Here is a 14,648-nt window from a genome sequence, read left to right as displayed (position 1 = left end):
AAACAATAAAAGTGAAAATCCTTATGCAGATGAGGATAGAACATTCCCTTTGACATTTTAGCTCCAAGAAGTCCTAGAGGTGAGGGGACTGCCAATAGATTGCTTACCTTCACATGGGCAAAATCCTTCCTGCAGTCACCCATCCCAGTACTAAGCAGGCCCAACCCTGCTTCGCTTCCAAGATCAGGCAAGATCCAGTGCCTGCAGGGTGGTGTGGCCATCGTCCTTTGGCCATAGACCACGAGTTCTTTCTATGCAACTGCAGAAGACAACCAGATAGGTTTATTATAATTAGGCTTATTATTATACTATTAAAATGAATACACACTCTCAAGAATCACATCCCAAATCCAGATGAATCCAAAAGGTGTCATCAGGAGTTCCCGTTGTGGCTCAGCAATAACGAACCCATCTAATATCCATGAGGATGCAGGTTCAATCTCTGGCATCCCTCAGTGGGTTAAGAATCCAGCATTGCCATGAGCTGTGGTGTAGGTTGCAGACAAGGCTCAGATCCCGTGTTGCTGCAACTGTAGTGCAGATTCCACCCCTAGGCCTGGGAACTTCCATATGCTGAGGGTGTGGCCTTAAAAAGAAAAATAAAGGGGGAGGGGGTGTCATCGAGCATCTTGATGGTAAAAATGATTTGTAACCCTGTCAGGAAACATGGAGAAGTTATTCACAAAGTCATTCACAAACTGCCTTTGCTCCTCCTAGTTGGCTGGTAGTTTGTGTGATAAGATTTGCTTTTGTCAGATGGTTTCCACTTGGAAGAGACTGCGGGAAATTAAAATGTATCTGCCATTTGATGGCAAGGCAAAAAACTGGACAATTAAACTGCAACCCACTTCTCTATTTTCCATCTGTAATAAAAACGATGTAAGACAAGGAGGCAGCAGAGAGGGCGAAAGACACTGCCTACTTCACTGCTTTGCCTAGAGTCATCCTCTTAGAAGCGCCTTATAAATGAGCTCGGTGATTCTCAGTCTGCAGTAGTGTGGCAGACTTCTCAAGGTACTTGCAGATGCTGTGCCTTGTCCCCTCTGCTGTCTTTTGCTCTTCAGCACCCCCTCTGGTGATCAAGAGCACAGCAGCAGGCTGGGGTGGTTATGCAAAGGGCAGGCCAGCTCCTGCTTCTGTGAGAGTGGGATTCAAACTCCAGGAGGACCAATCATCGTTTGAAGGAGACCACCACCACTGGTCTTTTTCTGAAACACAAGAAATCACATCCCATTCATTTTTCAACACAGATAATCAGGGGGGGAAAGGATACAGTAAGGGATCCTAAAGATTTATGGTCATTTTAAATTTAAGGCTAATTCCTTCAAAGATTAAGAAAATGCCAGTCCTGTCCACCGTTCAGAGAGAAAGCTGGATTTCTCATAGGACACACTAAACAGGGTTAAACTGTGCTCTGGCAAGTCCTAAGATTTTATAGATATACACCTGTTACCTAGCTTCTCTGAGACTAGAAAGCGCATCGTGACGTGTGACGCCAGCATCGTCACCCATGAGCTATGCCCTTTGAGCAAATGGCCAAACCCTCTAAGCCCCAGCTTCCTCATCCATAAAATAATTATAGCCACAGCTCCGGCCTCACCAGGTGGCAGAAGGGTCAGATGCAGTTGTGCTGGTGGGACACAGCACAGTGCCTGCAAATAGCACCCAATCAATGCCGTCAGTGTTTTCATTCGTTTCTCACATCATCCCTTTACAATAACCCCATAAAGACTAAGTGTGGGAGTTCCTCTTTGCTAAAGGAGGAAACAGACCCTCAGGAAGATTTGAGAAACTTGCCCCAGGTGACCTGCCTCAATTCCCCTTGTAAACAGGCACCAAAGGAGAGGGTGTTTCCTTCTCTGGGAGGCGAATGCAGTGACGCTAAGACAGTCCGAGTAGGGACTACACATTCCCTGCCCAGGTCGGCCAGCCTCACCCAACATAAGGAAGTCAGCACATTGCGGTGCCAGAGCCCCAGCATTCAAATCCCAGTGACCTCGGGCATTAAGGATTAGAAAGGATGCAGCACGTAGAGTGAGGCGTAGAAAGAATGCTTGTGGAGTTCCTGTAGTGGCTCAGCGGTAACAAACCTAACTCACATCCATGAGGTTGCAGGTTCCATCCCTGGCCTTGCTCAGTGGGCTAAGGACGCAGCGTTGCCATGAGCTCTGAGGTAGGTCACAGATGCAGCTCGGATCCCACGTTGCTGTGGCTGTGGCGTAGGCCGGCAGCTGTAGTTCTCTTTTGACCCCTAGCCTGGGAACTTCCACATGCCACAGGTGCAGCCCTAAAAAAGAAAAAATAAAATGCTTGTAAAGTGCAGAACATGTACACAGTGGTCAGCATTTAATCACTATGACCAGCCATGCTATCACTGTTGCTTCTGGTACCTATCAAAGCTCCCAGAAGCAACAGTGAACTGAACTCCTGGGATCCAGGCTGCATTAATTAGACCTAGAAAGTCCACACCCGTCTCCATCTTCTGTCCAGGTAATGCACATGCAAGCCACAGTCCATGATGACACGAATCCAGAAAGCACTAGAGAAGTCTGTGGCTTCTCTCTGAATTTTCCAACCCATGTGGCCCCAAGCCAAGCCTAGCACAGACCCTGGGCTATACTAAGAAAGATCTGTCGCCTGACCGAATAATCCAACTTCAAGGGGTTTTTTGCACCGGGTTCCTTTCTAACCTGAGTCCATTATAATAAAACAATTTTTTAAAACCTCCAAAGCAGCAATAATGAGAATATCTGCATTCTTCGTAAAAACCACGCTGGCCACGGTTCCCACAGTCATCGTCTCCAAACCACGTGGATTTTCTTGTCCCACATTTTTTCATGCATCAGACTTCTTTTTCTGCCATTTTCTAGCCGAACTCAATCGTCACATCTTTATCCATTCCGTACCACCCTCCAAAACCAAAGTCACCTTTAGCCCCACCGTTGACACCCTGCCACTCCCTTTGCAACAGGGGGACACTCTCTACCAGCCTGTCTTCAGCCGCCTTTGCAGTTAGAGCTTGTTCTGTCTCTCACGTGGGCTCTGCTCAAGTTCAAGTCATTGGTCGTGACCATGGAGCTGTCACATCCTCTCTCCAGGTTGCTAAGTCCTCATCTGTTGGGGGCAGATGCTGGGCTTGGACAGTCTCAAAGTCCTCCACAGGTCAAGGTCACCATCGCACAGGCCTCTCTGCACCTTGGTCTCCTCACTGTAAAACGAGGAAGTTAGACAATCAAACCAAAGTAAGCAAATGCAGTCATTTGATTATTTTCCGATTTTTTTTTTGCTCATGGTACTTCAGCAAGACACCTTGTCAACGTGTTTTCTCGCCCTTTTCCTCTGTAGACTGTAGACTGCTTTGGGATTACGTCTATCAGTTGCTTTCTGACAGCCGGTACGAAAACTTCATCCGATGGGAGGACAAAGAATCCAAAATATTCCGGATAGTGGATCCCAATGGACTGGCTCGACTGTGGGGAAACCATAAGGTAAAAGGGCCGCAGATATGTGTCCTGTAAACAAGGGCCAAGTCCCGCCTTCATCCCTGGGTTGGAGGATAATTGTCTTCTGCTTCCTAAGTCTGGCAGTAATTAGCTAGTTTATTCTTCACTGGACAAACAATTAGACAGTTTGCAAAGGGAAGGAAATAATTAAAGATGCCCCTTTCCATTTGGCCCTTGTGCCAGGTGCCAGTTAACTCAGCACATCCCTGCCTGATAGGGCTCGTTAGGAGGAACCATCACTCCCTCCCGTGGCCTGGCCCTGCCGCCCACGCCAGCATTAAGAACTGGGTACCAGGGATGCCCTGCAGGACTCTGTGACCCACAGGGGCTTTGGAAGTATCGCTTCTGTTCTGCTCCGTTAGAAAGCCCTGTGGCTGCCAAAGCCCCATTCTACATGGAAAATACTTATCCTGACTTGAAAACATCTCCTTTAAAAGCAAACAGTGCAAGAAGTCTGACTGCCCCAGAATTTTCCACATAGAGGGAAGGGAATCAAATTTAAAGATATCGTTGGAGTTCCCGTTGTGGTTCAACAGGTTAAGAACCCATCTAGTAAGTGTCCATGAGGATGTGGGTTCAATCCCTGGCCTCGGTCAGTGGGTTAAGGATCCAGCATTGCCTCAAGGTGCAGCATAGGCTGTGGATGCGGCTCAAATCCAGCATTACTGTGGCTATGGCTGCAGCCTACGGCTCCAATTCGACCCCTAGCCTGGGAACTTCCATATGCCACAGGTGCAGCCCTAAAAAGACAACATATATATATATATATAGTCTTTTGTAAGTTATGAAAACTGAATGTGCATAGATATAAAATGTAAAACAACCTAAACATCCACTGATGAACGAATAGGTCTAGAAACCATGCTATATCCATGCAATGGAATAGTATTCAGCCTTAAAAAAGGCGATTCTGCAGCATAGCGTCCTCAAGGTCCAGCCATGTCAAGTGAAATAAGCCAGTCACAGGAAGCAACTCTCCTGGGGAGAGGCAGAAAAGCAGCATTACTAATCAATCATTAAACAAGATGAGTTAAGTTCTAGAAATCCGATGTTCAACACTACCTATGGTTAACGCTGCTGTATTATGCACCTAAAAATTTGTTAAGACGGTAGATCTCATGTTCAGTGTTCTTACCACAATAAAATAAAATAGAGCAAAGCGGTCCCCTGCCAAAAAACATTTTTAATAGATAAATCTGTATTGCGACTTTTTTTTTTAAGTGAGGAGTTCCCTGGTGGCACAGTGGGTTAAGGACCTGGCATTGTCACTGCAGCAGCTCAGGTCACTGCTGTGGCCCAGGTTCAATCCCTGACCTGGGAACTTCCCCCTGCTGAGTAACCAAGACCCAAGCCTACCCACAGACAGATAGATGTGAGGCCAAGTTGGCCAGGCACCCTGAAGTCTCACCTCCAGACGGGGAGGGCACAAAGAGGGTACAGCCCAGCTCTGCCCTGGCTGCAGCCTCCATGGTCCGCAGCCCATGCTCTTGCCCCACTGAGGAGGACCTACCAGAGGCTATGACCAAATATGGCCAGGTCCCACTGACACGCTCCATCGCGTGAGTCACTGAGAAAAATCGCTCTGCAACAACTCCCACAGTGTGCCCTGGCCCCGGGGCCTGGAGCCACTGGATTCTTGCTTCCACAACAGAAATTTAAACCAAAAAAAAAAAAATCTCTTCCTTAAAAATGACAAGCCAGAAACACAAGTTGGACAAAGGTCATGGTTTTAAAAAAAGGAAAAAAAAAGAAATTCTCTGCAGGTCAGAAGGTGAAGGATGCCCCCCAGAATGGGGAGGGAGGGGTGGTCTGCAGGAAATTCCTCAGGCACAGCAGAGCGCAGTCCTGGGAGAGGAAGTCCAGAGGCCACCGTGGGTGTGCTTTGTTAGCGGGAGCTCCAGCCTCCTGACCAAGGCTGAGTCACCTCGGGAGAAACCTGGGCCTTGGCGTCGGTGAAAACGCAGCACAGTGGGCCTGGAAGGGAGCAGGTTAGCAGGGAGCTTTCCCCACTGGCAGGGCCCCAGGAGCAGCTGAAGAGCTGCATTTTAATAGCTCCTCCAGCACCTTTTCTGAGGTTCATTTCATTGTGTCTTTGTGCTTTTTTTTTCTCTCTCTTCCTCCTTTGAACAAACAGAACAGAACAAACATGACCTATGAGAAAATGTCCAGAGCCCTGCGCCACTACTACAAACTAAACATTATCAGGAAGGAGCCAGGACAAAGGCTTTTGTTCAGGTAGCACTTCCTTTTTCTGCTTTCCTTCTTTGGGGAGGATATTGTTTTCTTCAAATAAGAGGGAGGAGGGAGATGGTTCAGATTGCTACCTGCCTATCTGATCCTCAGCACCATTGCTGCTACACACTGGATACCAGATGCTGGTTTGTTACACTGAAAAAAAAAAAAATTAACTTATATTCATCCCAAAGACAAAACTACGAATAAACACACCTTTAAAATAAAGCAATGCTCAGATTGTATTATCTGGCCTTTATATCCACTGTTAAAGGGAACAATCAGTAACGAACAGCAAAGCAAGGACCCCAACTCCCTTGAGACTTGGAAAATGAAAGCGAGGTAGGAGCATCATTATTATATTATTATCATGCTTCCCTGACACTGTAGGCTGATGTCTAGACTGCATGATTGACTCCTAGATGAATTCAACAATCTCTATCTCTGGTCCGCTCTCCTGCCTCCTGCATTCATGATACACACTGCCAGCTGCCCTGCACCGCCAGGGACTTGAGACAGACCTGGGCATATATGTATATTGCTTTAACATTTGCTTTTTTAACACATACATGCCCAGGTCTGTCTCAAGTCTACTGCCCTTTACGAGGCAGTTCAAAAGTCTGAAAGCTATTGCATTAGACGCTCCTCTTTCCAAAATCCCGCACAGCTAATGAGTTCTGACAGGTTAACCTACCTCATAGATTGTGATTCCAAGTTCTGTGCCAGAGAGGAGAAACAATAAAAGAGGAAGGAGAAGGGAGCTAAAGGACCAATCAGAAGAGGGGGACGTAGCCCTCTGACCCTGGTGTGATTGACGTGGTGAGACCACATGAAGCTCGGGAGAAGGTGGGGTCACAAGCACAACCATAGGTTCTGGGTGTTGGCAGGTGGGACAGAAGAGAGTCACGGAGGGGGCTAGAGATGTGGGTCTGGGTAGAAGATGACAGGATGACACTGAGGAGCTGAGGAGCTTACTGGGCTAAGTGCAGTGAACCTGGGCTTTAGCACTGCGAAGGCGTGATAACTTAGGAGCAGTAAGAACAGTCGAAAAAAGGCTTGTCAAGAAGTTCCCATCAAACAAGGCTTGTCAAGGAGTTCCCATCGTGGCACAGTGGAAACAAATCCCACTAGGAACCATGAGGTTGTGGGTTTGATCCCTGGCCTCGCTCAGTGGGTTAAGGATCCGGCGTTGCCCTGAGCTATGGTGTAGGTAGCAGACACGGCTCGGATCCCGCATTGCTGCAGCTCTGATTAGACCCCTAGCCTGGGAACCTCCATATGCCACAGGGGCAGCCTTAAGAAGACAGAAGACAAAAGACAAAGGAAAAAAAAAAAAAAAAAGGCTTGTCAAGAGATGGAAAGAGAATGAAGTGAAATTTGAAAAGGACCCACCTTTCTCTGGCTTTGTTGCTGCCTTCCCTTCATCCCTCACCCTATAACCTTAGTCCTTGGTTCCTCTTCTTTTGCTGTATACTTTTTTCCTGGGTGACCTGATCCCATTACACAGCTTCAGCTGTCACCTCCATGGTTGGGCTCTCGAATCTCTACATGCAGCTCTGACATCTCACTGAAATTCCAAATCTTCATTTCCAAGAGCTTCTTCTAGGACACATCCACTTAGATATCACATTCGTGTCTTGGCCATGAAATGTTCAAGACAGGCCTTCTTTTCCCAACTGGAAATCTACCCACCCCCAGAATTCTTGTTACATCACCAAAAGCATCACCATTGTTTTCAGCAACCAGCCTTGATGCAGGAGTTATCTTTGACTCTTCCCACATCCAAGTCATCCTTGTGCCAGATTGTCCATTGGCTCTTTAGGACCCTTCCCACTCCAGCCTATGTTGCAGGGGCTAGAAGCCTGGGTACCACATTTCCCAAGATTTCTTACCAGCAGCTTCCAGGTTGGAATCTACCAATGGCAGACACTCTTGTGAGACTTGGAAAATGAAAGCAAGGCAGGAGCATTATTATTATACTATCATCTTGCCTCCCTGACACTGTAGCTGATGTCTAGACTGCATGATTGACTCCTAGATGAATTCAACAATCTCTACCTCTGGTCCACTCTCCTGCCTCCTGCATTCATGATACACACTGCCAGCTGCCCTGCACCACCAGTCCCTATGCCAGACATGCATATTGCTTTAACATTTGCTTTTTTAACACATACATGCCCAGGTCTATCTCAAGTCTACTGCCCTTTACAAGGCCTTCTTCAGCTGCTCAAACACACTCAGTTATCTTCTTCCAGCATTTCTTGGCTTCCCCTGGCCCTAAACCACATCATGACTTACACTTTAATAGTTTTACATGTGAAGTCCTTCCCACAAGGAGGTCATAAGCTCCTAGAAAGTAGAAGATTATATTTTATCTAATTCTGTTTTATACCTTATGGAGACTTTTGATAAATGTTTCTGGACAGACCCGGTGTGGAATATCAGAAGCTTAATATGGAAAAACAGAAGTGGTCAAAAGCAGATAGGGCTGGTTTAGAGGGTCACATATAGCACATCTGCAGCCTTGGCCTCGAGGGGATTGTTAGTGACTTCAGATGTTGAGGGAGAAGTTTCGGCTATAGGATAAAAGTGGAGGATAGGCTACAGATGCTACAGATCATACTGCTTGAAAAGGTCAGCAATAATGGTCAGAAAAGACAAATAGTCATAGGTAAAAAGCTTCCTAGGCTTCCAATTGTGATTTTCAACAGGTAAAAGGAAAGAATAGTACTTTTGGTGAGGAGAGATGAGTCATTTTTGAGGAAATGCATGTTGGAAGCCAGACTTGCTCCCAAATGAAGGCTCCTGGCTTTAAAAACCCAGTGTGTAATCAAGTCAAGTGTTCAATCATAGGAACCCTTGACAAGATCTGCAGGTGTCAAGGAGAGATTTCAGTATGGCCAGGTGCTGTCAGCCCATTGATGATGAGACAGAGCTCAGAGAATGAGAAGGGCTCAGAGTGAAAGGAATCAAGAGGGTTCTGAATAAGGCAAAGCAAAAGGTTTGGAGGATGGCGGGAGATGAGGCTTATATAAGGAAAAACATGACTGGCCAGACTGGAGTGGAGGGTTTGCACTGGTCAAGAGTGAAAAATAGGAGTTCCCGTCGTGGCGCAGTGGTTAACGAATCCGACTAGGAACCATGAGGTTGCGGGTTCGATCTCTGCCCTTGCTCAGTGGGTTGACGATCCGGCGTTGCCGTGAGCTGTGGTGTGGGTTGCAGACGTGGCTCGGATCCCGAGTTGCTGTGGCTCTCGCATAGGCTGGCAGCTACAGCTCCGATTAGACCCCTAGCCTGGGAACCTCCATATGCCGCGGGAGCGGCCCAAGAAATAGCAAAAAGACAAAAAAAAAAAAAAAAAAGAGTGAAAAACAAGCGTTTCCTGGGTTGACAGAACAGAGGACCCCGATGGGCAGGCCAGAGAGGGGATCCTAGACTTGATAAGTGATCATCATAGGCTTTTGAACCTGGAGTGATGAGAGAAAAGCCATGTTTTACAAGAGGTCATCTGGTGCACGGCAGAGTATATGGGAAGGGAATTGCATGCAGACTGTGGAAAGGGCCTTTGCATCATAAGGGCAGACAGTGCACCAGGCTAGCTTCCAGAACACCATGGGAACCACGGTCAAAACCTAGCACTGATGTTATTTCCGAAAGCACCCAATGAACAAGAAGTTGAGGCTTGGTGTATGCACCTGGCTGCAAAGGAAGACACACAAAGGGGATGAATGGCTAGATTTGGAAGTGGATCAGTGATAACATTGAAAAAGATTCTTTCATTTGACCTTTCTAATTTCCAAAAGCTCCACTATCTTGCCGTATTACCCGAAATTTCCATTCAGTGTTTAATTGTATCCTTTGAGCTAAAGCCAACTTTTGAATGCCATTCCTTGGGCTCACAGTCTGGGATGGAAATGGATATACTGCCCTCATGGGTCTTTATAAAATCTAACCCTTTGAAAATTGGAAACACAGATAAGTGAGCCATCCCAGCGTCCCCTCATGTTCATGTGGGAATCCACTACATGACTCCACCTTCCGCACAGTCATCCTAGACTTTTTATAGTTATTTTTTGCCATTTTTTCAGGAAGTCAGAGGAAGGGGTATCTTTTTCTATTTTGTGCTAAGTTAGCATTAATGATCAGGGTCAGTAGCTTTCCAGCTACTGTGCGAAGGCACCAGGACCTCTCTTTTGAGAGTTCAAGGTGAAGACAACTTTAGGATACTGTAATCTCTCACTCCATTTTCTCTTCCAAAGGTTTATGAAAACCCCGGATGAAATCATGAGTGGCCGAACAGACCGTCTGGAGCACCTTGAGTCCCAGGAGCTGGATGAACAAATATACCAAGAAGATGAGTGTTGAAGGAACCAAGTCCCCGTCTCAGCAGGCGGGCAGGCCGAGGGCGCCCTGCCTGCCAGGATGGCTGGGGCATGATGGAGCAGAAGAAAAGAGACCCAGCCGTGGCAGTGACACTTAGGGACTCCGGAGCACCTTAGACAAACCACTCAGCAAAGGCGGTGCTGAAATTCTGGCCGAGGGCACCAGCCTGGGACTCATGTTCATGGTTCCTTCTCCTTTGGAATCTCCTCCGTCTGTAATTCCTCCCCTCCACCTCTGCCTATTGTTAGTTTCATGGTGTTTTTGTTTTTGTTTTTTAAGATCATGCAGTTTGACTTTTCATCATTCATATAGGGGAAGACATCCGAGGTTGTTTTCCTATGGAAATATATATCTATTATATATATATTTTTTGCAGATCTCACAAAGTGCAGAAACCCAACTGGTCAGGAGAGAGAACACTTGCAAAAGTGTTCAGGTTGCTCTTGATCCTACCATGTGGATCAGGTTTGTTCCTGTGGCTGTTGGGTCTTGGCTGGAAAAAAAAGAAAAAAAAAATGCTTTTAAAAAAGATAAAGTGAAAAGGAGAGCTCTCTTCTTCCCCCTCTGGTTCCCTTTCCCTCCCGGCCTCCCCCCGCCACCCCCACCCTCCCTCACCGCCTGCTGTTGAACTTCAGATGCCTTTCAGCAGAGTTCAGCCTCTTGGAGAGTCTTGGGAATAGCTGGTACCTAAACGGAAATCAGTGGCCTGGGTACTTCAGAGCCAGCACCACGACATCAAACCCACATCCCAGCATTTGGCTGCCCATCGGAGGGAAGCCAAAAACATCACAGATGCTGCCGCCCTCCGGAAAGATAAATGCTAGTCCAGCAGGCCGCCCCTGACATGGCTGTGAGAACTGCGAGGCTTGGAGGTTCCATGGAGCGTAAGATAAGCCTGGAAGGCTGTCCAGGCCATTTGGAAGCCCCAGCATCTGGGGATTCATTTGTAAGTCCTGCAAAGTGGAAAACACACTGCTGGTCCAGACACTTAGGTGAAAAATCTTCTGCAGTGGGAAGCTGTCGTATTCCAGAGCAGGTTACAGTTATGGAAGCTCATTTCTGCTCCATTGCAGAGACCATCTTGCAGTCAGTTTCATGCCCTTGCCTGATTTTATTTTCCAATTCTTAGGCTTTTTTTTTTTTTCTTTTAAGTTTCCTGGTCCCCGCAGGACATGGGGCACTGGAGAGGGAGGCTCCTGGCATGTGCAGTCTCAGTCGCTACCAGTGTTTGCCAAGCCTGGGCAGACAGGAAATTCCTCAGATACATGATTTTTTTTTTTCCCTCTTTCCTTCCTTCATAGTTGTGTTTCAGAATGGACCCGTGTGTGGCTCTTTTTCACCTTAAAATAAGGTCAATGGTATAAAATGAGGAAGATGGCACCTCTTTGTGCTTTGGACCATAACATCTTTTTAGAAAGCTGTTGTAGATTTTTTTTTTTTTCCCTTTTCCAGCCATTTAAATTAACTCCTCTAGCACAGGCTCAGAATCCAATAGTGAGAGTACAGTCTTTTTTCCTCAAAAAGATTAGACCTGCCTCACAAAGCACTCACCCCCTCCTTGTTTCTCTCTGCTTCCTCTGTTCAGTTGGGTGAGCATCTCATGGTCCCCCAGGGTACACATGTTGGGCTGTCAGCAGCTCTTCCAGAGAAAGCCACCAGACCCCAAGGCATGGCCTCAAGCCATTTCTGATAGAGTCAGCCAGGCAGGGGTAGCAGGCATGTGGGCAGGAGGAGTTCTCCCCCACCCCACCCACACCTTCCACACTGACAAGGACACGAGCCTGAAGGGAGGGAGGACAAACAGATAGATTTGATTATCGGTCATGGACACTGGAAACATTCCTGCCTTTCATCAGACCACAGATAGACACACAGAGGTGGCCAGCCCCCTCCCGGTGTGAACACACTCCCTCCACGTTACCTTCCAGAAGGATGGGCTTGCTGCAGCTAGGTCAGGGACCTTCTGTGTGAGGCTAGAGGGTCCCCTGAGGAAGGGTTTGGGCTCAGCCTCCCTGAATGGGGGTGAAGTTCAGCTGGATCCCATTGGGCTCCTCTCAAGAGCGTTCAACAGCACACACTGACTCTGTTCTGGCCTCTAAGAGGACGGATGTTGGCTCTCAGATGGAGAGGTGAAGCCAGATACCTGGTGTGCTGTGAAAATCATTGAGTTTGAGAGCTGGAGTAAAAGGGCAGATCGTTACTGGGCTCTTATGTGACATGAAATCAGAGACCCAGGCTGGATGTTGCTCTTCCCTAAGATGAGAGCATCCCATTCCGTTCACCCAGGTGTAAGGACTTAGGCTCTTATTGTCCAAAGAATCTTACAGTTGAATGATGAAGGGGAAATTCCCCTTGGCCCCAGGATTTCTGTATTTAAAGTGCTATCCTATAAGAATCTGTAAGACATAGGATGGCACCTTCAGCCCCTTGAAGCAGACATAGAAGATGCTAATTCTGCCAGCATCTTGATTGCCCATCAGGTATTACCAGTTACTGGTTTTCCGTCAGTTCCCTTAATGGCAAAAGTTCTTCTCATTGGTTCTTTGAGAGAATACCTGGGCCATGCTGTCACCAGGGAGACAATGTTTACACCCTGCAGACCTGAAAGATCCCAGGTTCAACTTAGCCATCTTTGATGGAGCACCTGCCAGACCACCCTGAGGGATTCAGAAGAATTGGGTGCAATTCTCACCCTCCTAGGGTTTATCTTCTATCTGAGGAGTCTTATCTAGCATGAAATTTCTCCCTTCAACACCAAGAACTAGGGGTTGTGACAATTTCACTTGGGACCAGATTAAAAGTACATCCACGATCTGAATAGTGGGCTTTCCCCTGCTGCCCTCATGGGAGTTCTTGGCTTGCAGAATCAGCAATTGGGAAAGGAAAAGGCAGAAGGGCACTGCAGTGGGGCAGAGTTGCCTCCAGCTGTGTCTGGGGTGGACACTCTCACTTGAATCTTAAATTCTCTAGCACCTTCTTTTCCTTGCACCTCAAGGTAGCCAGGGTGCCTCCCCTCCATCAGAAGAAAGCAGTAGCGATTGGCTGGACTGGCTATGTGGAAGTAACGCTATGTCTAAGATCTCTCTGTCCCAAAGCAACTTTGTCTTGCCCAAGGTAGCATCACCAGTGTTCTAAGTCCTCTGTGGGGTAGGGGTGTCCCCAAAGGAAAAGAGTAACAACTGATGGATTTTCTCCTTTTAACAGTATGTTTGGGACCCTCTGGTCTGCTGTCCTCTTACATTGAAACCTTGTCCAAATAAGAATGTAGATTTCACAGATGCTCACGTGGCTCTGACAGCATGTACCTAGATGCCTAAGTAACCATCTCTACCTTTCACTGCCTAGGCTCCAACTCTAAACACATTTTTGAAACATTAACTCCCTTTTGCAGAAGGGAAAGCTGAGTATCAGAGAGGTCATGGGACTTGCTCTGGGAGCAGATAGCATGCCTGGGACAGAATTAGGATGGGGATCCAGCCTGGCCATACCCCCATTTGACTCACTCCCACCCAAGAAGCTGAAGACAAAACGATTTGGGGAAATACACACAGAACAAAGGGCAGTTTCTTTGCCCAAGCATTCGGTGCTAGTTAGTTTTCACTCAGCCTGTTCCTCTCCTAAGCAGTAATGAAGGAGCATGGGTTGGGGGGGAAGGGGGCGGTGACAATAGTCCATGCCTGCCTAAAAACCACCGAAGACTAACCTGATACTCTTTTGGCCCCATCTGCATCAACACTAAACAACTGCAAACTCCTTGAATCTTTCACACATGCAAAGTGAACATTCTTGAAGATTTCTCTTTGTGACTGCAACCACCTGCAAACCAGAATGAATCTAGATTTTTTTTTTTTAATTTCTAATCTCTCGTTGTTTATGAGGTGTGGGGTTTATAAGGGACTGAATCAAATGAATGTAACAAAAAAGAAAAACAAACAAAAAAAAATGCCTTTTCTCAGGGCCAGTGAGTTGCAAATAATTTTTAAAGAAAAGCCTATAATTGCATCATCTCAATAAATTTTTTTATAAAAAAAAAAGTCCAATTCTCTGTTTTTAATAATATGGAGTCAGACAGGCAAGGTCGTCCAATGAGGTAAATCCTGCCTGCACTTAATTATGGTATAAAGTGCAGTCATGGGTTTTCACTGGCAGGAAGCCTCTGTCACGGAGCAGTCTGCAGGCCATCTTGACTCAAGCATCACCAGAAAGATCAGAGCAAATAGTTCAAACCTGAGCCACAAGTGGAGAAATATGCCAGAAGGAATCCCAGTCCGAGATGCTTGCATTCCATGCTGTACCAAAGATTTACCAGTTTGCTGAGGACAGATATGACTCCAAGAGTTAACAGACCCTAGGTCCTGCCACATTAGAACTAAATTCTATGGATATCATGGATGCACCTGTGTGGATGATGAGGGCATGAAGGTGGGTCGAGCCTGTGACCACATCCAGGGCTAAAATGCCCTGCAGTTTCATCCGTCACACAGCTCAGAGCTGCCCCGGAGCACGGAATGTCTCAGCCACACCAACCAC

General features: G+C 47.0%; 1 protein-coding gene across 4 annotated transcripts in view; it reads left to right on the top strand.

Annotated features, from left to right (window-relative positions):
• ETV6 (ETS variant transcription factor 6) overlaps positions 1-14,152 on the top strand; it is a 253,951-nt gene extending 239,799 nt beyond the window's left edge. For all 4 annotated transcript variants that reach the window (XM_084956744.1, XM_005652587.4, XM_001924598.7 and 1 more), the window contains 3 exons: positions 3,346-3,488; positions 5,638-5,738; positions 9,995-14,152. In XM_084956744.1, the coding sequence (XP_084812870.1) occupies positions 3,346-3,488; positions 5,638-5,738; positions 9,995-10,100 (350 nt within the window). In that variant the 3' untranslated portion in view covers positions 10,101-14,152. The remainder of the gene's footprint in view (positions 1-3,345; positions 3,489-5,637; positions 5,739-9,994) is intronic.
• The last annotated feature ends 496 nt before the right edge of the window (positions 14,153-14,648 follow it).

The sequence above is a fragment of the Sus scrofa genome, chromosome 5 (assembly GCF_054392235.1).
Source record: "Sus scrofa isolate SSC_HxYL_T2T_F1_AM1 chromosome 5, Sscrofa_HxYL_maternal_Yorkshire_Landrace_v2.0, whole genome shotgun sequence".
NCBI classification, from domain to species: Eukaryota; Metazoa; Chordata; class Mammalia; order Artiodactyla; family Suidae; genus Sus; species Sus scrofa.
Note: the sequence above shows the minus strand (reverse complement) of the source record. Positions and strands in the feature narration are given on the sequence as shown.